This window comes from Tachyglossus aculeatus, chromosome 6 (genome assembly GCF_015852505.1).
Source record: "Tachyglossus aculeatus isolate mTacAcu1 chromosome 6, mTacAcu1.pri, whole genome shotgun sequence".
Classification (NCBI taxonomy): domain Eukaryota; kingdom Metazoa; phylum Chordata; class Mammalia; order Monotremata; family Tachyglossidae; genus Tachyglossus; species Tachyglossus aculeatus.
In genome coordinates, this window is record NC_052071.1 from 2074080 (window position 1) to 2095171 (window position 21092).

At 48.4% G+C, this 21092-nt stretch overlaps 1 protein-coding gene across 1 annotated transcript; it reads left to right on the forward strand.

Annotated features, from left to right (window-relative positions):
- Window positions 1–948: 948 nt before the first annotated feature.
- LOC119929984 (olfactory receptor 14A16-like) lies at window positions 949–6355 on the forward strand. Its single transcript, XM_038748380.1, has 3 exons — window positions 949–1902; window positions 4171–4293; window positions 6185–6355. The coding sequence occupies exons 1-3, from the start codon at window positions 949–951 to the stop codon at window positions 6353–6355; spliced, it is 1248 nt and encodes a 415-aa protein (XP_038604308.1).
- The last annotated feature ends 14737 nt before the right edge of the window (window positions 6356–21092 follow it).

The window sequence follows — 21092 nt, forward strand, 5'->3', positions numbered from 1 at the left end:
GGAGGTGAGGTAGGAGGGGGCGAGGTGATGGAGAGCCTTGAAGCCGAGAATAAGGAGTTTTTGCTTGATGTGTAGATTAACTGGCAGCCACTGGAGAGTTTTGAGGAGGGGAGTAAGATGCCCAGAGCGTTTCGGCATAGAGATGTTCCGGCAGGCAGAGTGAAGTATATGCTGACGTGGGGAGAGACAGGAGGATGGGAGATCAGAGAGGAGGCTGATGCAGTAATCCAGTCGGGCAGGATGAGAGATTGAACCAGCAAGGTAGCGGTTTGGATGGAGAGGAAAGGGCGGATCTTGGTGATGTTTCGGAGGTGAGACTGGCAGGTTTGGGTGACGGATTGGATGTGAGGGGTGAACGAGAGAGCGAAGTCGAGGATGACACCGAGGTTGTGGGCTTGTGAGACGGGAAGGATGGTAGTGTAGTCTACAGTGACAGGAAATACAGGGAGAGGGCAGGGTTTGGGAGTGAAGTTAAGGAGTTCAGTCCGGACATACTGAGTTTTAGATGGCGGTCAGACATCTAGATGGAGATGCCCCGAAGGCAGGAGGAGACCCGAGGCTGAAGGAAGGGAGAGAGAGCAGGGGCAGAGATGTAGATTTGGGTGTCATCAGCGTAGAGATGATAGTTAATTATATGTATTAATACCACGTCCTCTGTAGGTACTCAATAAATAGAACTGACTGACTTAGTCCTATTCCTTCACCCCCAACATCAATGTCTCTAAATTGAAGTCTTCCCTGTTCCTGTGAAGGGAGTCGACATCATTCCCCAGTAATGTTCAGTGTCTCCACAGTGAACTCAGAGTTCATTTTGAATTCAATAATTCTCTTCTCTCCATAGAGAATCACCAGCAAGTGTCCTGTCAATTCCTTCACTCATCCCATCAGTGGACTCTTATTTTGGCTCTTCCCTCATCACATGCAGAAAGTCAATGCTGCCTCCCAAAAATGCCAAACGTCTCTACGGTGAGGGAATTCCTGCTCCTGGAATTATCGGATATCCGGGAGCTGCAGCTGGTCTACTCTGCGCTGTTCCTCCTGGTCTACCTGGGGGCTCTGACGGGGAATCTCCTCATCGTCGCCGTCACCGCCCTCGACCGGCGCCTCCATACCCCCATGTACTTCTTCCTCAGGAACCTGTCCATCGTCGACCTCTGCTACATCTCCGTCACCGTCCCCAAGTCTGCCGTCATCTCCCTGACCGATCGTAGAGCCATCTCCCTCCTGGGTTGTGCCGCCCAGGTCTTCCTGGTTGTCGTTTTGGCCACTTCAGAGTTGGCCGTCCTCACGGCGATGTCCTACGACCGCTACGCCGCCATCTGCCACCCCCTGGACTACGAGCTCATCATGAACAACACGGCCTGTGGAAAGATGGCGGCCGCCTCCTGGCTCATAGGGGTGATGGTTGGGGTCTTGTATTCAGCTTCTACTTTCTCCCTGAGCTTCTGTGGGTCCAACATCATCCAGCAATTCTTCTGTGACATTCCCTCCCTGCTGAAGATCTCTTGCTCCGAGGACCACGTCATCATCGATGTGAGCATCACCGGTGGGGTAGTTTTAGTTGTCATCTGCTTCGTCTGCATCGTCGTCTCCTACGTGAGCATCTTCCTGGCCGTGCTGAGGAAACCGGCCGCCGAGAGCCGGACCAAAGCCTTCTCCACCTGCCTGCCTCACCTCACCGTCGTCATCGTCTTCCTCTTGACCGGAGCTGTCGCCTACCTCAAGCCCGTGTCAGAGTCCACCTCGACCCTGGACCTGCTGGTGTCCATGTCCTACACCATGATGCCGCCCACCCTGAACCCCGTCATCTACAGCCTGAGAAACAGGGACATGAAGGCTGCCCTGGGGCGAGTCCTAAAGGGGAGATTCCTCCTCCCTCCTCTAAGGGACAAAATGTTTGTTTCCTTTTGCTGACTATCCAATTCCTCATCAGGGTTCTGACCGTGGGGGTAGTCGTATAAAGAGCTGTCCAAAGAGGAAGTCCAGCATCTGTGGATTTGTCAATGTCTAGTACAGAGGCTGATAAGACGTGTGCGACTGTAATCCCGGTGTGGGCAGGGATTGTCTCACTTCATTCTGAATTGTATTTTCCAAGCGATTACTACAGTGCTCTGCTCACAGTAAGCACTCAATAAATATGATTGAATGAATGAATAAATGAATGACAAGTGATTGTTTGGGTGACATCATGGTTTAGTGGAATGAGCGTGTGGCTGGGAGTCATGAGATTAGAAATGTCTGCCCGATTCTGCAAACGGCCTGCTGTTTCACCTTGGTTCAGCTATGTAACCTCTCTGGGTCTCTCTGTAAAATTGGGATTCAATATGTGTTCTCTCTTTTCTCTTACAATCTGAGCCCCTGTGGATCAGGAAACGTGTCTGATATGATTAGTTTGTTTCTACTCCATCACTTGGCAGTCTTTTGCAGGTAAATTCTTCATAAATTCAATAATGATAATGTTGATACTACTATTGATAATAACAGTAATTCTGAGAATTTTAAGATCACTCTGGCAGTTAAGCAAATCAGAAAATCGGAGGGTGACAAGGGAAAAGGGACACAATAATAGAAAATTTTCCCCACATTTCACTGCCTGTTTACTTGTTTTGATGTCTGTCTCCCCGCTTCTAGACTGGGAGCCCGTTGTGGGCAGGGATTGTCTCTGTTGATGAATTGTACTTCCCAAGAGCTTAGTACAGTGCTCTGCACATAGTAAGCATTCAATAAATATGATTGATTGAATGAATGAAGGAAGGTCTCCAAACCCTAACTAAGCTTGCCAATCTGTCACTCCCTAACTCTGTGCTGAGGGCTCTGATTCTTCTTTGTTTACTCTGAGTAACCAACCGTACTCCCCCAGTGAGGATATATTCTCTTTTTGATATGGTATTTGTTAAGCACTTATTTCGTGTCAAGCACTTTTCTTATTTCTGGGATAGATACAAATCAATCAGGTTGCACACAATCCCTGTCCCACATGAGGGTCACAGTCTATGTAGGAGGAAGAACTGGTATTGCATCTCCATTTTACAGCTGAGGAAAATGAGACCCAGAGAAGTGAAGCGACTTGGCCAAGGTCACCCGGGCAGCGCACGGGAGAGCTGGAACTCTCATGCCCAGGTTGCTTCCACTAAATCATGCTGCTTCTCCTATTCAGAAGCATACCACTGTCTCCCTGTCTCTCTCTCTTTCTGGATACGGGTATACTTATGTAGAAGAAGATGCTGTTGGTGCCATGGGAACATAACGGGCCAGGACTGTTGCTGCAATTGAGAGTGCCAGGTTCCTATCTCCAGAGGGTTCTCGCATCGTCTGGCTCACGAGATCCTTCCACAGGGGCTCAGGCCTGTCCTCCAAGGATCCCCCTCAGAGCAGGGACTGCTTTTCTTCGGGGACGGGGCCCACCTCGAGAGCAGGTCGGCATCCATGGGAAACCAGAGAGTGGCTGAGGGTCCCTGGCCGTCCCTGTGTGGCTGGCCGAACCCGGGAATCCGAGGAGAAAGAGGAGACCATCCCAGTCCAAAGAAGGCCAGTGCCCCCCGCCAGCCCCAGCTGCCCTGGTGAGAGTGACCGGGGGTGGAGAAAGGCAGGATGGAACAAGCAGGATGAAGCCAGAGATGGAGCCATTCTGGGGAGATTCTCGCACTCTGGGAACAGTTGGAGTTCATGCATTCATTCAGTCGTATTTATTGTGCGCTTACTGTGTGCAGAGCACTGTACTACGTGCTTGGAAAGTACAATTCAGCAACAAATAGAGACGATCCCTGCCCACAACGGGATCACAGTCTAGAACGGGGGAGATACCAGTTCAGACCAAGACCGTACCCCAAACAGGGCAGGCTTGTAAGAGAGGAATGGCTTGCCAGCAATAATAAATCAGTGATAATATTGGTACCTGTTAAGCGCTTACTGTGTGCCAAGCACTGTTCTTGCACTGGGTTAGATGCAAGTTAATCAGGTTGGACACAGTCCCTGTCCATCATGGGGCTCACACTCTTATCCCCATTTTATAGATGGGGTAACCGAGGCACAGGGACGTGAAGTGACTTGCCCAAGGTCACACAACAGACTTGTGAGGGAGCCGGGATTAGAACCCACATCCTTCTGACTCCCAAGCCCGTGCTCTATCCACCAGTGGTCCTATCGCCGACATAGCTCCCCTCCCTCCAGCATCCCCACCCTGGCTACCAGGGTAACCACCAGCCAGGCTCGGATACTACAACCGAGCATCGGCACGATGCTGCAGTCACTTCCGTTGTCAGTGGTTCCCGTATGTCAAAAACGTTTTCAGCGGTAACGTGATTGTTAGGGATGAGAGAGCGTGACCGATTCTAGGAAAAACCCCGGCACCATCATCAATTCTTCTGAACGGAAGCTTTCCTACGAATCAATGCCTTACCGTGACAGGAGAGTATGCGTATGCCAGTGAAGCTTAGAGCTATGCCATTGAGAGATACTCTAGCTAGGGTCACCTGGAACGGAAAAGACTAAGCGAAAGCGTCAGACAAAGTTGATTTACCTGTTCTGGGCAGCAGCGGCATGGGAAAGAGTCAAAGGCAGATGGACAAATGATTAAAATGTGATTCAAAGACAACGGTGAAGACTCAGGTTTTCACTGAACAAAAGGAGGCGATGGTAACCACTGCTTTATGTTTACCAAGAAAACTCTATGGATACACATACCAGAATGACTACTCCATAAAGCCTTGTTGGTAAACACATGGCAGTGGTTTACCATTGCCTTCTTCAATGCGGTAAACTTGAGTCTCTGCCCTCGACTCTCTCCCGCGCCGTTGCTGCCCAGCACAGGTGAGTTTTGACTTGTAGCAGATTACCGTCCACTCGCTAGCCACTGCCCAAGCTTTCCCTCCCGTAGTCGAGACTGGTAGAGGACTTGAAAGTCTCCAGATGCGATCTCGAGAGGGGCTGAGGATATTAGTTTGAGTATAAAATCATTTCTAGTCTATAGGCTCGTCGGAGGCAGGGAACGTACCTATCGACTACATTATGTTGGACTGTCCCAAACATTTGGTAGAGTGCGCTGCACACAGTAACTGCTCAATAAATACGTTGATTGACCTATAACATTTCACAGCAGCCAAGTTCAATTCTTTATGCTCTCTGGTAGTCTCCTATCTGCAATTTATTTTAGTGTCTGTCTCCCCAAATAGTAATGATTCTTGTGGCTCTCGTTAAATGCTAATTATACACCAAGTACAGTAGTATGTACAGGGATAGATGCAAAGTAATCAGGTAGGACACAGTCTCTACCCTACACGGGGCTCGCAGTTTCACCAGCAGGGAGAATAGGCCTTGGTTTTCCATTTTAAATATGACGAATCTGAAACTCAGAGAAGTTAGGTATGCTGCCCAAGGTCACACAACAGGCAAGTGGTAGAGCCAGACTTAGAACCCAAGTCCTCCGACTCCAAGGACTGTGCCCTTTTCACTACACTACTCCAGTCCTACGAGACCGTAAGCTTGGAATTCCTTGGCAGTGGGGATCATTTGTATTAATACTTTTGAACTCTGTAGGTGCTCAGTACGTACAAATGATTGATTTACTCCTGCTGGAATAAATGTTGATTCCTTTATCGACGTCATCAAGGCCTGTAAATTGACGTCTTCCCTCTTCCTGTGCAGGGAGTCAACATCACCCCCCAGGAATGTCCAACATCTCCACCGTGAGCGAATCCCTCCTGCTGGGATTCTCGGAGGTCTGGGAGCTGCAGCTGGTCCACGCCGCGCTGTTCCTCCTGGTCTACCTGGCTACCCTGACGGGGAATCGCCTCATCGTCGTCATCATCGCTTAGACCTGCGCCTCCACACCCCCAAGTATTTCTTCCTCAGAAACCTGGCCCTTATTGACCTCTGCTACATCTCCGTCACCGTCCCCAAATACGGCACCATCTCCTTGACTAACTGCCGATCCATCTCCTTCTTGAGCTGTGCCACTCATCTCTTCCTGGTGGCCCTGTTTCCTGCCTCGGAGGTTTTCGTACTCACGGCAATGTCCTACGACCTCTAAGTCGCCATCTGTCTCCCCCTGCACTACGAGGTCGTCATGAAACCAGGGGCTTGTGCGAAGATGGGGGCCACCTCCTGGCTCAGCAGAGGGCTGTTCGGGGTCTTGTTTTCAGCTTCGACCCTCTCCTTGTCCTTCTGCGGGTCCTCCGTTGTCCAGAATTTCTTCTTTGACGTCCCCTCCCTGCTGAAGATCACCTGCTTTGAAGACCACTCCACTATCAACGTGAGCGTGACCTTTGCACTAATAATGGCTGCCGTAAGCTCCATTTCCATCGTTGCCTCGTACGTGCGCATCTTTTGGGACATTCTGAGGATGCTGGCCGCCTAGGACCGGGACAAAGCCTTCTCCATCTGCCTGCCCCATCGCATCGTCGTCACCGTCGTCTTCTCCAGAGGTGTGCTTGGCTACCTCAAGCCACCCTCACACTCTTCCTCAGTGTTCGACCTGCTGATGTCCGTGTTCTACGCCGTGGTGCCCCCGGCCCTGAATCCCTTATCTACAGCCTGAGGAACTGGGATTTGAAAGTTGCTCTGTGGACCGTTTTGAAAAGGAGATTCCCCTGGGCTCCTCCTTAGGCCGAAATGTCCGTTTCCTCGTGTTGATATTCAATCCTTCAGTCAATAAATCATATTTACTACAGGACCGAAGCGTGCTGTCTGGGTTGTAGTGGGAGAGTAGCGAGGTGCGATCGGAGGAGGAAAGTTATTGAGATCTTTAAACCCAGGGGTGAGGAGTTTCCATTTGATGCAGAGGTGGATGGGGAAACATGGACTGAAAGTTTTTATAGAAAAATGATCTGGGCAGCAGAGTGAAGTATGGACTGGAGTGGGGCGAGACAGGAGGCATTGGAAGTCAGCAAGGAGGCTGATAAAGTAATCAAGATAGGCTAGAATAAGGGATTGGATTAATGTGGTAGCAGTTCGGATGGAGAGGGAAGGGCAGGTTTTAGCGACGTTATGAAGGTGGGACCGGCAGGATTTTGTAATGGATTGAATTTGTGGGTTGAATGAGAGAGAGGAGTCGAGGGTAATGCTAAGGTTATGGGCTTGTGAGACTGGAAGAATGGTGTGGGTCATCTACGGTGTTGGGAAAATCAAGGGGAGGACGGGGTTTGGAGGGGAAGATAAAGAAAAGATTTGGTAGGCACATTGCCTGATCACAAGGAGCTTACAGTCTAGAGAGGATTGATCAGGCAATCGGGAGCCATGACACGAGTTCTAATGACAACCCTGCCACTGACCAGCTGTGTGACCTTGGATGAGCAACTTAACCTCTCCGGGCCTTTCTGTAACAAGAGGATTTGATACATACTTTCTCTTATATTCTGAACCTCTTGTGGTCAGGGACTTATTCTGAGCTATTCATTTTGTTTCTACTCAGCACTTGTTACAGCCTTTTGCATGTAAACTGCTAATAAAGAATATAATGATAATGTTGATAATTAGAATTATGATAATTAATTATGATTATGATCAGGAGCCCATAAATTTATACTTCCTGGGTTAGATGCAGCTACCCCGTGCAGAATCGTGCAACAATATATTTAGAAGGCTCTCGTAATTGCTTTCTAGGGAATTTTCCAAGTGTGTTGATAATAATAATAGTTATATATAACTATAATAGTTATTATTATAATAGTTATTATTATTATTATGGTATTTGTTAAGCGCTTTCTTTGTGCCGGGCACTGTACTAGGCACTGGGGTGGATTCAAGCAAATCGGGTTGGATACAGTCCCCTGTCCTACGTGGGGCTCACAGTCTCAATCCGCATTTTACAGATGAGGTAACTGAGGATCAGAGAAGTGAAAGGACTTGCCCAAGGTCACACAGCAGACTAGTGGCAGAGCCGGGATTAGAATCCGGATGGATGGGCCACAGTGATTCCCTGTATTGCTTTGATTGTTCCTAAATGATCGGAGGTAGGAGGGATAGCCATTCACCTGTGGAATCCCGATCTAATATCCGAGGTAGTTCAACATCCCAACTGTCCCGGGTCTGGGTGATTTTATCCAGTGTGCTGACCAAATATTCAATTAGAATATTTTAGACCGTGAGCCCACTCTTTTAGACTGTGAGCCCACTGTTGGGTAGGGACTGTCTCTATATGTTGCCAACTTGTACTTCCCAAGCGCTTAGTACAGTGCTCTGCACACAGTAAGCCCTCAATAAATACGATTGATGATGAAGGTCTTCTAATAATAATGATAATGGCATTTGTTAAGCACTTACTATGTGCCAAGCACTTTTCTAAGCGCTGGGGAGGATACAAGGTGATCAAGTTGTCCCACGTGGTGCTCACAGTCTTAATCCCCATTTTACAGATGTAGTAATTGAGGCACAGAGAAGTTAAGTGACTTGCCCAAAGTCACACAGCTGACAAGTAGCGGAGCCGGGATTAGAACCCATGACCTCTGACTCCCAAGCCCGTGTTCTTTCCACTGAGCCATGCTGCATTCTTCAGACTGCTAGTCTGTTATGGACAGGGAACATGCTGGCTGATTTTGTTGTATCATACTCTCCCAAGATTTTAGTAGAGTGGTCTGCACATAAGTGCTCAATAAATACTTTTGACTGAAGATGATGATGATAAATAAAAATACTTTAGGAGTCAATCGTATTTACTGAGTGCTTATGGTCTGCAGAACACTGTACTAAGCACCTGGGAGAGTAAAGTATAACAATATAATAGACCCATTCTCTGCCCACAGTGATCGTACAGTCTGGAGTGGGAGCAGGCATTAATATGAATAAATTACGGATATGGGCATAAGTGATGTCTGGTTGGCAGGGGGAAAATAATAATAATAATAATGAAGGCATTTGTTAAGCGCTTACTATGCGACGCACTGTTCTAAGCGCTGGGGGGATATAAGGTGATCAGGTTGTCCCACGTGGGACTCACAGTCTTAATCCCCATTTTACAGATGAGGTAACTGAGACTCAGAGAAGTTAAGTGGCTTACCCAATGTCACACAGCAGACATGTGGCAGAGCCGGGATTCGAACCCATAACCTCTGACCCCAAGGATGAATAAAGACAGCAAGTCAGGGTGATGCAGAAGGGAGTGGAAGTAAAGGAAAAGAGGGCTTAGTTAGGGAAGACCTCTTGGAGGAGACGTCCTTCAGTAAAGCTTTGAAGAGGTGGAGAATAAGGCGCACTCAGGGTAGGTACGACCGTTGGAAGAAGGGTAGTAAAAGATGGATACAGATGACATCCAACTGCTCAGATCCATCTCCTCTAATCCAACCATCTATCCATTCCTCTGTCCAGTAGTCCATCACTGCAATTTACTGAGCACATCTTGTGTGCCAAGTGCCGTAGCCAGCTTTTTGGAGACGTTGTGACCTGCCCCACCCAGAAGACCAAGGGGAGATGGAGGTCAGGGCCCCTGAGACCCACGCTGCCCCAGTGAGAGTGACTTTGGTGGAAGGGGGTGGAGGGACAGAGAAAGACAAGGAGGCGGATGGAACAGCCAGTCTGGGGAGATGTTCACACTCGGGAACTATGTTGGGGTTCAGAACAGGGCTGCGTCCCCCGACCGAGCAGTGGGCTTGCAGGAAGGGGGCACTGTCCACTGCAGTGACCCCATACATCACAAACCCCTTCATTCTGATTGGCTTGTATCCACCCCAGTGTTCAGTACAGTGCCTGGCACATAGTAAGAGTGTAACAAATACCATCATTATTATTATCATTATTATTATTAGCCACTGCCCAGCCATGGCTACCGGGCAGCCGCCTGCCGGGGTTTGGCACTGTGGCACAGCCTTGGCAGTTTGGATGAGTTTATAGTCTACCCTGGCGCTCTGACGGTGCTCTGCACACAATAAGCGCGCAATAAACGAATGAATGAATGGCTCTTAGGCACACGCTGTTTTCACTTGATCACACTACTTCACAAGTCACAGCACTGTTAACACGTTCACTCTCAGAAAGGAAGAGTAGCAAGTCGGACAAATAAAATTTATTCAGAAGAAGACATCGATATTAGGGAGGGAGGTAATTAAGGTAATTAAGGAGGAGGGAACACAAGGAGGGAATTTTTCCAAATCACGTGAGACTGATAGATTTTGGAGAGTTTCAATGGTCTGGGAATGAAAAAATACTTTTGTTAATTACGAAGGTTTAAATGACTTACCCAAGAGAAGCAGCGTGGACAAATGGATGGAACTCAGGCCTGGGAGTCAGAATGACCTGGGTGATGAACCCGGCTCCTCCACTTGTCTACTGTAGGACCTTGGACAAGTCACTTCACTTCTCTGCGATTTCAGTTCCCTCTTTTGTAAAATGGGGATGAAGATTGCGCCTCTCGTGGGATATAAACTTGGTCCAACCTGTAAGCTTGTATCGACTCCAGCGCAATGCCCTCTGAGGCGGGATTTTCCATCACATATTGATCTTATCAGATGTCCCTCCGGACCCTGAGAAAGCCTCCTTTCAGCCAGAGAAGACAACTGTTCACGCACACCCCTCTGTAGGGTGTCTTAGTGAGGTGAGTGATGCCAATATCATCACAAGGAGACTGTTTTTTTCCAGAGAAATAGGTGGGAAAATTTCCCCTTTGTAACTCTCCCGGTGGCGACCTCCCTATCCCGGTTCCTCAGGCTGTAGATGAGGGGGTTCAGGGCGGGGGGAACCAAGGCATAGTATAAGGACACCAGCAGGTCCAGCGTTGAGGAGGAACCTGACGGAGGCTTCAAGTAAGCACAGAAACAAGTCATGACGAAGAGGGTGATGACGCTGAGGTGAGGCAGGCAGGTGGAGAAGGCTTTGGCCCGGCCCTCGGCAACCGGCATCCTCAGCACTGCCCAGAAGATGCGCACGTACGAGATGACGATAGGGACGAAGCAGACGACGGCTAACGCTTTCCCGAAGGTCAGGCTCACGTCGATGGCGGCGTGGCCCTCGGAGCTGGAGATCTTCAGCAGGGAGGGGACGTCACAGAAGAACTGCTGGACGACGTTGGACCAGCAGAAGGACAGGGAGAAGGTCGAAGCTGAAAACAATCCCCCTAACAACCCTCCGCTGAGCCAGGAGGCAGCGGCCATCTTCTCACAGACCCCTTGGTCCATGATGGCCTCGTAGTGCAGGGGGCGGCAGATGGCGGCGTAGCGGTCGTAGGACATGGCCGTGAGGACAAAATACTCGGAAGCGACAAACAAGATCACCAGAAAGAGCTGAGCCAAATAGCCCAAGAAGGAGATGGAGCTGTTATTAGTCAAGGAGATGGTGACGGATTTGGGGACGGGACGAAGATGAGGCAGAGGTCGAGGACGGATAGGTGCCTGAGGAAGACGTACATGGGGATGTGGAGGCACCGGTCGAGGGCGGTGACGGCGACGATGAGGAGATTCCCCGTCAGGGCCGCCAGGTAGACCAGGAAGAATAGCTCGGCATGGGCCAGCTGCAGCTCCCGGACTTCCGAGAAACCCAGCAGGAGGAATCTCGTCACCGTGGAGACCTTGGGCTTTTTTAGGAGGCACCATTCACTTTCTACAGTGGATGAGGGAAGAGTCAAAGTTAGAGTCCATTTATGGGATGAGTGAAGAAACTGACGGGACATATGCTGGTGAGTCTCTATGGAGAGGAGACAGTTATTGAATTCAAAATGATCTTTGAGTTCTTTGAGTTCCTTATCCTGCAGGGATAAGGAAAGATCCAGATTTTCACATTATTTTGGTCAATTTAAAGGGAATCCCTGAGATTGCCTCCCTGCTGCCACCCCAATAGAGCTGGGAGATACATTCCCTGCCCATATCGAGGTTACAGTCTGGAGGGAGATCTTTTTCTATCTTCATCTTCAACCCTCCCCGCTGCTTGAACTTGTTCGCTACTTCCACTACCCAATACTTTACGGGCACACACACACACTCACACAGCTTCTAGCACAGGGAAACTGATCTAGACTGTGAGCCCATTGTTGGGTAAGGACAGTCTCTATATGCTGCCAACTTGTACTTCCCAAGCGCTTAGTACAGTGCTCTGCACACAGTAAGCGCTCAATAAGTAAGATTGAATGAATGAATGAATGAACGTATCAGCTCTCGTAAGGAGGAAAATGAATTCGTTCAGTCATAGTTATTGAGCACTTACTATGTGCAGAGCACTGAACTAAATGCTGGGGAGAGTACAATAGAATAGTAGTCACAATCTCTGCCCACAACGAACTTACAGTCATGAGGAATAACGGGTTGTAGTTGGGTTGATTTCACTGGCTACAGTGTCATCCACCTGCTCTCTTCCTCATTATCTGCTCTCGTCAACCAACACTCCAAAAAGAACCTTCTTACCATGACTCGTTTTCGATGCTTCCTCCTCCCACCTCTGGCTCCCACCTTTCCTTTGACCTGGAAATCTACCCTTTTCAATTCCCCAGCCCGAAGATATCCAACCCTCGAAAACCCTCTGGAATTCCACCTCCTCAAGGAGGATTCAGCTAATTCACTTCTTCCCACCATCTGTCAATGACCATCTCCAGACTTAATGCATTCGCAGACCCTCAGGATATTGATGCTCAAGGTAAAGTTGATCACTCTAGACTGTAAGCTCCTTGAGGAAACATGTCTACCAACTCTTTTATATTGTATTCGTCCAAGAATTTAGTACAGTGCTCAGCACACAGTAAGTGCTCAATATATGTCTCCGTTCGTTTGACTGATTAATGTCTGCTTTTCCCCTAGACGATGAGCTCCTTGTGGGCAGGGAACATGTCTACCAACTGTCTTATAGGTTGCTCTCCTCAGCACTCAGTTTAGTGCTCTGCACACATTAAGCATACAAAAATATAATTATCAAGCAGTCCTTACTATGTGCCAAGCACTGTTCTATGCACTGGGGGCGATAGAAGGTAACTAGGTTGTCCTACCTGGGGCTCACAGTATTAATCCCCATTTTACAGATGAGGTAACAGAGGCACAGAGAAGTTAAGTGACTTGCCCAAAGTCACGCAGCTGACAAGTGGCGGAGCCGGGATTAGAACCCACGACTTCTGACTCCCACATCTGTGCTGTTTCCACTAAGCCACGCTGCTTGTCATCCACATATCCATTGTTCCATTCTTTTCTCCCAGTTGTAAATGACACTTTCACAGTCTCAGTCTCCATCTTACAGATGAGGGAATTGAGGCGCAGAGAATCGAAGTGACTTGCCCCAAATCACCCAGAAGAGAAGCAGCCTGGCCCAGTGGAAAGAGCACGGGCCTGGGCTCTAATTCCAGCTCTGCCAATTACTTTCTGTGTAACCTTGGGCAAGTCACTTATCTTCCCTATGCCTCTCTTCTCCTGTTTTCCCTCCTGCTCAGACTGTAAGCCCCATGAGGTACAGGGATTGTGTCCAACCTGATCAACTTGCCCAGGGCTTAGAACAATGTTTGACGCATAGTAAGCGCATAACAAATACCATTAAAAAATTAAGAAGGAGAGCCGTGATTAGAACCCAAGGCCTCTGGCTCCCAGCCCACGCTCCATCTGCTAGGCTGCACTGCTTCTCCCTTGCATCCGACCAAGATTTTTTGGGAGGGGGGAGGCCTGTGAGGAGGAATTGGTGCTGAAGCATCTGGCTGGTGCAGTCTCAGTCATACCTTCTTGTCTCTGCCCGGAAGGTCGAGCTGATAGTTGAAGTTATCACGGCCCGGTGCTGATGCCAGGCCATAATACCCTAGTCCGGCAGCCACGGTAGCCGGGGTTTGGGAGGTGGATGGAAGGGGCCGGGGGCTACCTTAGGGGCAAATGTTTTCTCTCTGCTTGTGTACGTAGTCGTGGTTCCAACTCCAGTTTGGACCCCAGGTATGAACGTCTTCCCAGAGTGACCCTCATACTCACATCGATTAGACTGATGGTCCCTCCCCGTCCCTTCTCACCCTCGTTCACTCTCACCGGGCCAGCGTGTGGCTAGGGGAGTTCTAACCCGATGTGGTCTGGTCTGGTCTCCTCCTCTCTCATTGGACTCCTGGATGTCCCTCGCCGGAGGGACGGTGAGGAGCTGTCAGCCCCTCTCTGCTCTCCCGCGTACACTGAGATGCGCTTTCCATACAGGACCCCTGTCCCCTTAGATAAAGCCACCAATGCACTAAGTTGGGGGGGGGGGTGGTCCCCGGAGGACCGGATCACGGCGGCTCGTCCCCACAGTCTTTGAATCCCCAAAGACATGAGGATCCGGTGATGGCACTTATCTGCAGGATTTCCCTGGCAACGGCATCTTAACGGTTCCCCCTGTTAGTGACCATTTGGGTCAATGGGTGGGCGCTTCAGCTTCTTTCTTTTCTCTTCAGTGGTACCTGTTAAACGCTTACTACGTGCCAGGCAATGTACTATGTCCTGGGATTCGATACAAGCTAATCAGGTTGGAAATAGTCCCTGTCCCACAAGGGGCTCACAATCTCAATCCCCATTTCCAGATGAGGAAACCGAAGCCCAGAAAAGTGAAGAGACTTGCCCAAGGTCCCATAGCAGAAAAGTAACAGAGCAGAGATTAGAACCGAGGTCATTCTGACTCCCAGGTCCACGCTCTGTCGACTAGGCCACGCTTCTTCTCTGAGTTTCATCTTGTTCTTGACCTCAAACAATCAATCGGTCACTTCATCAGTTGTATTTTCTGACGTCGTCTGACTGCAAATCTATAGAGAACGAGAAATGACTCTAAATCCATCCTAAGACCCTCCCCCGGGCTGGCATGGGGGATCAACCCAGAGAAGCAACATGAGAAGCACCATAACTTAGTGGCAAGAGCCCGGGCTTGAGAGTCAGAGGATGTGGGTTTTAATCCCGCCTCCGACACTTATCTGCTGTGTGAACTTGGGCAAGCCACTTAACTTCTCTGGGCCTCAGTTGCCTCCTCTGGAAAATGGGGATTAAGGCTGTAAACCCCAAGCTGGACAGCTGATTAGGTTGTATTTACCCCAGCGCTTAGAACAGTGTTTGACACATAGTAAGCACTTAACAAATACAATTATTATTATTGTGATTATTATTATCAACTTGAGAGGGGCTGAGGGGTTCTGAGAACGGGATGATGGGAAGGAATCACCGATTCTGGCTGGGTGGACAGGACGGGAAAATCCCTGATTTCAGAATGAATAGATTGTAGTTTAGAATTTGTCCTCTTCTATCTCAGAGCTGAGACACTGTACCAAAATGGGATGAGGCGGTCACTTCATTCTCTCCTCTGAATGGCCCTGTCCCCTTTCAAAATATCTCAGCAATGGAAAATGGAGAAATAATCGGCCAGCCCACATTTCCTCCTCCCCACCTTCTAGTCCATCAGAGCACAGCTTTCCCCATCTTCAAAGCCCCTCCATCATCCAGCTATTTCCATGATGCCTCGCACGATTCATTTTTGTCCACCCTAAGTCATCTTCTCCCAACTACCAATCAGCATCCTAGCAGTCACCAATCCTTCTCCATTTTTGCACTCACACCCACTATAGTTTTGTACATAGTGGCTTTTATAAAATTTACTCTTGAAGCACATAGTCATCTATTTACCACTATTTCCATTCTCCTCTCATTAATTAATTCTGTGTCTATCTCCCCTGTTAGATTTTAAGCTCTTGGAAATCAGGGATGGTGTGTAATTTCTTTTGATCTCTCTGAAGTGTTCACTACAGTACTTTACGCCCAGCATGCATTCAACAAATATCATTGATTGATGGATGGATGGATTGATAGATGGGTGCATGGATGGGTTGTTGGATGGATGGATAGATGGAAGGGTGGGTGGGTAGATGGTTGGATAGATGGATGGATGGATGGGTGGATTATATCCTGTGTGACCTTAGGAAAGGCACTTCACTTCTCTGTGCCTCAGTTATATCATCTGTAAAATGGGAATTGAGACCACGAGCACCATTTGGGATAGGGACTGTGTAAAACCTGATTAGCTTGCTTCTGCCCCAGCATGTAGTACAATGCCTGGCACATAATAGGCGCTTAACAAATATCACTATTATTGTGGATGGATGGATGGATGGATGGATGGATGGATAGACAGACATGGGTAAACTGACAGACGGATGGATGGATGGTAAGACAGATGGATGGATGGATGAACGAATGGATTCGAGGCAAGGATTTGATCAGTCAAATTCATTCATTCATTGATTTCATCGCATTTATTGAGCACTTATGGTGTGCAAAGCACTATTCTAAGTGCTTGGAAAGTACAATTCATCGACAGAGATAATCCCTGCCCACAATGGGCTCCCAGTCTAGAACGGGGGAGACAGACATCAAAACAAGTAAACAGGCAGTCAAATGTGAGGAAAAATTTCCGTTATTGCGTTGCTTCTTCCTTGTCACCCTCCGATTTTCTGATTTTCATAACCGCCAAAAGTGATCTTCAAATTCATAGAATTACTGTTATTATCACTAGTAGTATCAACATTATCATTATTGAATTTATGAAGAATTTATTTGCAAAAGACTGCCAAGTGCTGGGGTAGAAACGAACTAATCAGATCGAATACATTTCCTGACCCACGGGTGTTCAGATTATAAGAGAAGGAGCGGACACCTGTTGAACCCCGATTTTACAGCAAGACTCAGAGAGGTTGCGTAGCTGAACCAAGGTGATACAGCAGGTCGGTGGCAGAATCTGTCAGACCTTTCAAATCTCATGACTCCCAGCCACATGCTCATTCCACTAAGCCATGATGCAGCTTAAACCGTCACTTGTTAGTCATTCATTCATTCATTCCATCATATCTATTGAGTGCTTACCGGGTGCAGAGCACTGTACTAAGCGCTTGGAAAGTACCATTCAGAATAAAGAGAGACAATCCCTCCCCACACCGGGCTTACGGGTCACACACGTCTTATCAGCCTCTGTCCCAGACATTGACAAATCCTCAGACGCTGGACTTTCTCTTTGGACAGCTCCTTATATGGCTAACCCCACTGTCAGAACCCTGATGAGGAATGGAATAGTCAGCAAAAGGAAACAGACATTTTGTCCCATGGAGGAGGGAGGAGGAAACTCCCCTTTAGGACACTCCCCAGGGCGGCCTTCATGTCCCGGTTCCTCAGGCTGTAGATGAGGGGTTTCAGGGTGGGGGGCACCACAGCATAGAACACGGGCAACAACAGGTACAGGGTCGAAGGGGAGTCTGACAAGGGCTTAGCGCAGTCAACTGCTCCATCCGAGACGAAGAGGGTGACGATGGCAAGGTGAGGCAGGCAGGTGGAGAAGGCTTTGGCCCGGCTCTCGTCGGTCGAAATCCCCAGCACGGCCCAGAAGATGCGCATGTAGGAGATGACGATGACGTCGAAGCAGGTGACACCAAAAACTAGCCCACCGGTGATGCTCACATCCATGGCGACGTGATCCTCGGAGCAAGAGATCTTCAGCAGGGAAGGGACGTCACAGAAGAACTGCTGGATGATGTTGGACCCACAGAAGCTCAGGGAGAAAGTCGAACCTGGATACAAGACCCAAAGCAGCACCCCGCTAAGCTAGGAGGCGGCCGCCGTCTTTCCAAAGGCCGTGTTGGTCATGATGAGCTCATAGCGCGGGGGGAGGAAGATGGTGGTGTAGCGGTCGTAGAACATCGCTGTAAAGAGGAACACCTGTAAACCACCAAACAGAAACACCAATAAGAGCTGGGCAACAAAGCCCAGGAGGGAGATGGCTCTACGATCGGTCAGGGAGATGACAACAGACTTGGGGATGGTGACAGAGATGTAGCAGAGGTCGACGATGGACAGGTTCCTGAGGAAGACGTACATAGGGGTGTGGAGGCGCCGGTCGAGGGCGGTGACGGCGACGATGAGGAGATTCCCCATCAGGGCCTCCAGGTAGACCAGGAGGAACAATGCAGAGTAGACCAGTTGCAGCTCCCGGAACTACGAGAATCCCAGGAGCAGGAATTCCCTCACCCTGGAGACGTTGGGCATTTTGGGAAGACAGTATTGACTTTCTGCACGTGATGAGGGAAGAGCCAAAATTACTGTCCATTGATGGGATGAGTGAAGGAATTGACAGGACACTTGCTGGTGATTCTCTATGGAGAGGAGAGAGTTCTTGAATTCAACATGAACTCTGAGTTCACGGTGGAGACACTGAACATTTCTGGGGAAAGATGTCGACTCCCTGCACAGGAAGAGGGAAGACTTCAATTCAGGGACATTGATGTTGGGGGTGAAGGAATAGGACTAAGTCAATCAGTTCTATGTATTGAGTACCTACAGAGGACGTGGTATTAATACATATAATTACTGTATCCACCCCAGTGTTTAGTACAGTACTTGGCACAACAAAACAACAAAAATAAACCCCACATATACCCCAAGCTGATTTCGTTTGATGATATATCTGCGTACCCACTCGTACACACATAAACACAATCATATCTCACCTAGTCCTTTCCTAAAGCATCGCTCAGCCTACATCTCTTCTCTCCTCAACCTCACCTCAGAACAGGTTGTGTCTTTTCACAAGCAACAAAAACTCACAATAGGAATGAAGGCTCTCCGCTCTATGACTGCACTTCACCCCCTTTCCATCGTTCAAACACGTCTTCTCAGCTCTCAAAGCAACTTTCTAGTAGTTACTCGCGATCGACGCTCCCGTTTCCAACCTAGCCTGGAACTCCCTCTCTTATCAGCTCAAAATCTGAGAAAGCACAGTTCTTTCCGAATTCTGAGCACTTATAAAATCCCCCCTCCAATCAGCTTCCCCGATTCATTTCCCCGCTCTCTAATCCCACTTGACCTAACTCAAGCGCGAATCAACTCATTTCCATAATAATTTAGTGGAAAAAGCATGGGCCCAGGAGTTCTCTTGACTATGAGCTCCTTGAGGGGAGCATACACATCTACTCGTTTTCTTCTGTTGTACTTTCCCAAACATAGTTCAGCGGGAGCCAGCGAACTTGGGTTCTACTCCCGCCTCTGTCCCTTTGCTGCTGTGGGACCTTGGTCAAGTCGCTTCACTGCTCTGGGCCCCAGTTTCCTCATCTGCAAAATGACGCCCAATAATTGCATATTCATCTTTCCTTCTAGGAGGGGCAGGAAATGTGCCTGTAATGGTGTTCTAAAGTGGATAGGGCAAGGGCTTGGGATACAGAAGGACCTGAATTCTAATTCCAGATCTGCCTCATGTCTACCTTCATGGGCAAGTGATTTAATTTATCTGAGCCTCAGTTACCTCATCTGTAAAATGGGGGTTAAGACTATGTGGAACAAAGACTGTATCCACCCTGCTTAACTTGTATCTACCCCAGCACGTAGGACAGTGCTTGGGACTTAGTAAGAGCTTAACAAGTACTACTATTATTGTTACTCGCCAAGTGCTTAGTGCACACCATAAACGTTCAATAAATACGTTTCAAGATTAGTCGATCGATAATACATTATACCGTGTCAACCTAGCCCAGTAGGCTGGAAAGTTCTTGAGAGCAGAGATTACAGCCTTTCCCACTATTTGTCTTCTCCCAACATTTGCGAAGAAATCTTACAGGGAGAAATTGCTGATGGTGTCAGTGGCTGTCCAAGGCTGGCCATACTCTCTCAGTTCTGCCTGTCATTGACCTTCTGCAAGGGATTCTGGGACCCACTGAAGGCCAAAGTGACTGTCCACCGTGCTGACACTGTCCTGGAACACTGTAGCCCTGCAGGTAGTTGGCGTGGTAATGACGTTTGAGGATGAAGGAGGAGAAGGGTGTGACGGTTGGGGTTAACTGAACTGGAAAACCCCTCCCCTTCTGCTAGCACCCTTGCCCCGTTGGGGGCGGCGGCCCTGGTCCGAACCCCAGCCTGGGCCCCAGACTGGCTCCATCTCTTCCATCCTTATCCTCGTCCACCTCGCCCCTCCATCCCACTCACCCCCGGTCACTCTCACCGGAGCAGAGTGGGGATATTGTCATACTGACAATATAAACTATACTCTTGATTCAAGCGTTCATCCTCTTTCGTATCTTTCCCTTCTCTCCTTCCTCCTCTACCTAATCTATTTTGTGTCTAGCTCCCCCATTAGATCATAATCTTCTGGAGAGCAGGAACAATGCAATTGTATCTCTTTTCAACTCTCCTGAGAGCTTACTACAGTGTTCTGCACCCAGGATATGGTTCATAAATACCACTGATAATAATAATAGTAATAATTATGGTCTTTGTTATGCGCTTACTATGTGCCAAACACTGTTCTAAGTGCTGGAGTAGATACAAGGTAATCAGGTTAGACACAGTCCCTGTCCCACATGGGGCTCACAAGTCTCAATCCCCATTATACAGACGAGGGAACTGAGGCCCAGAGAAGTGAAGTGACTTGCCGAAGATCACACGGCAGACAAGTCGCAGAACTGGATTAGAAACCGCGACCTCCGACTCCCAAGCCCGTGCTCTGGATGAATGGATAGATGGATGGATGGATGGATGGATGGATGAATGGATGGAAGGAAAGATGGATTGCTGAGAGAGGATGGATTTGACAAGACGGAGCTGCAGTCATCCTTTCTTCCCTTCTCCCATACCGCCTCCCATTTTCCAACTTTCATTCACACCCCCAGAGACATGTTAAAGAACGTATCATTATATTTTCATGGTCATTACTAATAATGATATCATTGTCGTATAAATTAAGAAGTCTTGTGCCTAAATTTTTCCACTTGCTGGAGCAGAAACAAAAGAATCAGTTAGACACAATTTCTGTCCCACAGGGGCTCAGAGTGTAAGAGGAAGAGAGATCCTAGGGATGTTAAGTCACTGCCCCTAGGTCACACAGCTGGCCAGTAGCAGAGCTGGCATCAGAACTCGTCTCAATCAATCAATCAATCAATCCTATTTATTGAGCACTTACTCCAGCGCTTAGAACAGTGCTTTGCACATAGTAAGCACTTAATAAATGCCATTATTATTATGATCTTTCTGGACCCAGCACTACTAAGCACTTGGAAAAGTTCAATATAACAGAGTTGGTTAGACACGTTCCCTGCCCACGATAAGTTTACAGGTAGAGAGATGCCGATTCCTTTAGGCCATGATGATCTTTTTTAAAAAATTATAGTATTTGTTAAACACTTACCATGTACCAAGCACTGTTCTAAGCACTGGGGTAGATACAAAATAATC

Excerpts from the sequence above, each read along its gene's own strand:
- LOC119929984 (XM_038748380.1), top strand. The coding sequence starts at position 949 with ATGCCAAACGTCTCTACGGTGAGGGAATTCCTGCTCCTGGAATTATCG. Across the intron at positions 1,903-4,170 it reads TAAGGGACAAAATGTTTGTT|CATCCCCACCCTGGCTACCA; the intron begins TCCTTTTGCTGA and ends CCCTCCCTCCAG. Across the intron at positions 4,294-6,184 it reads TGTCAAAAACGTTTTCAGCG|AATTTCTTCTTTGACGTCCC; the intron begins GTAACGTGATTG and ends TCCGTTGTCCAG.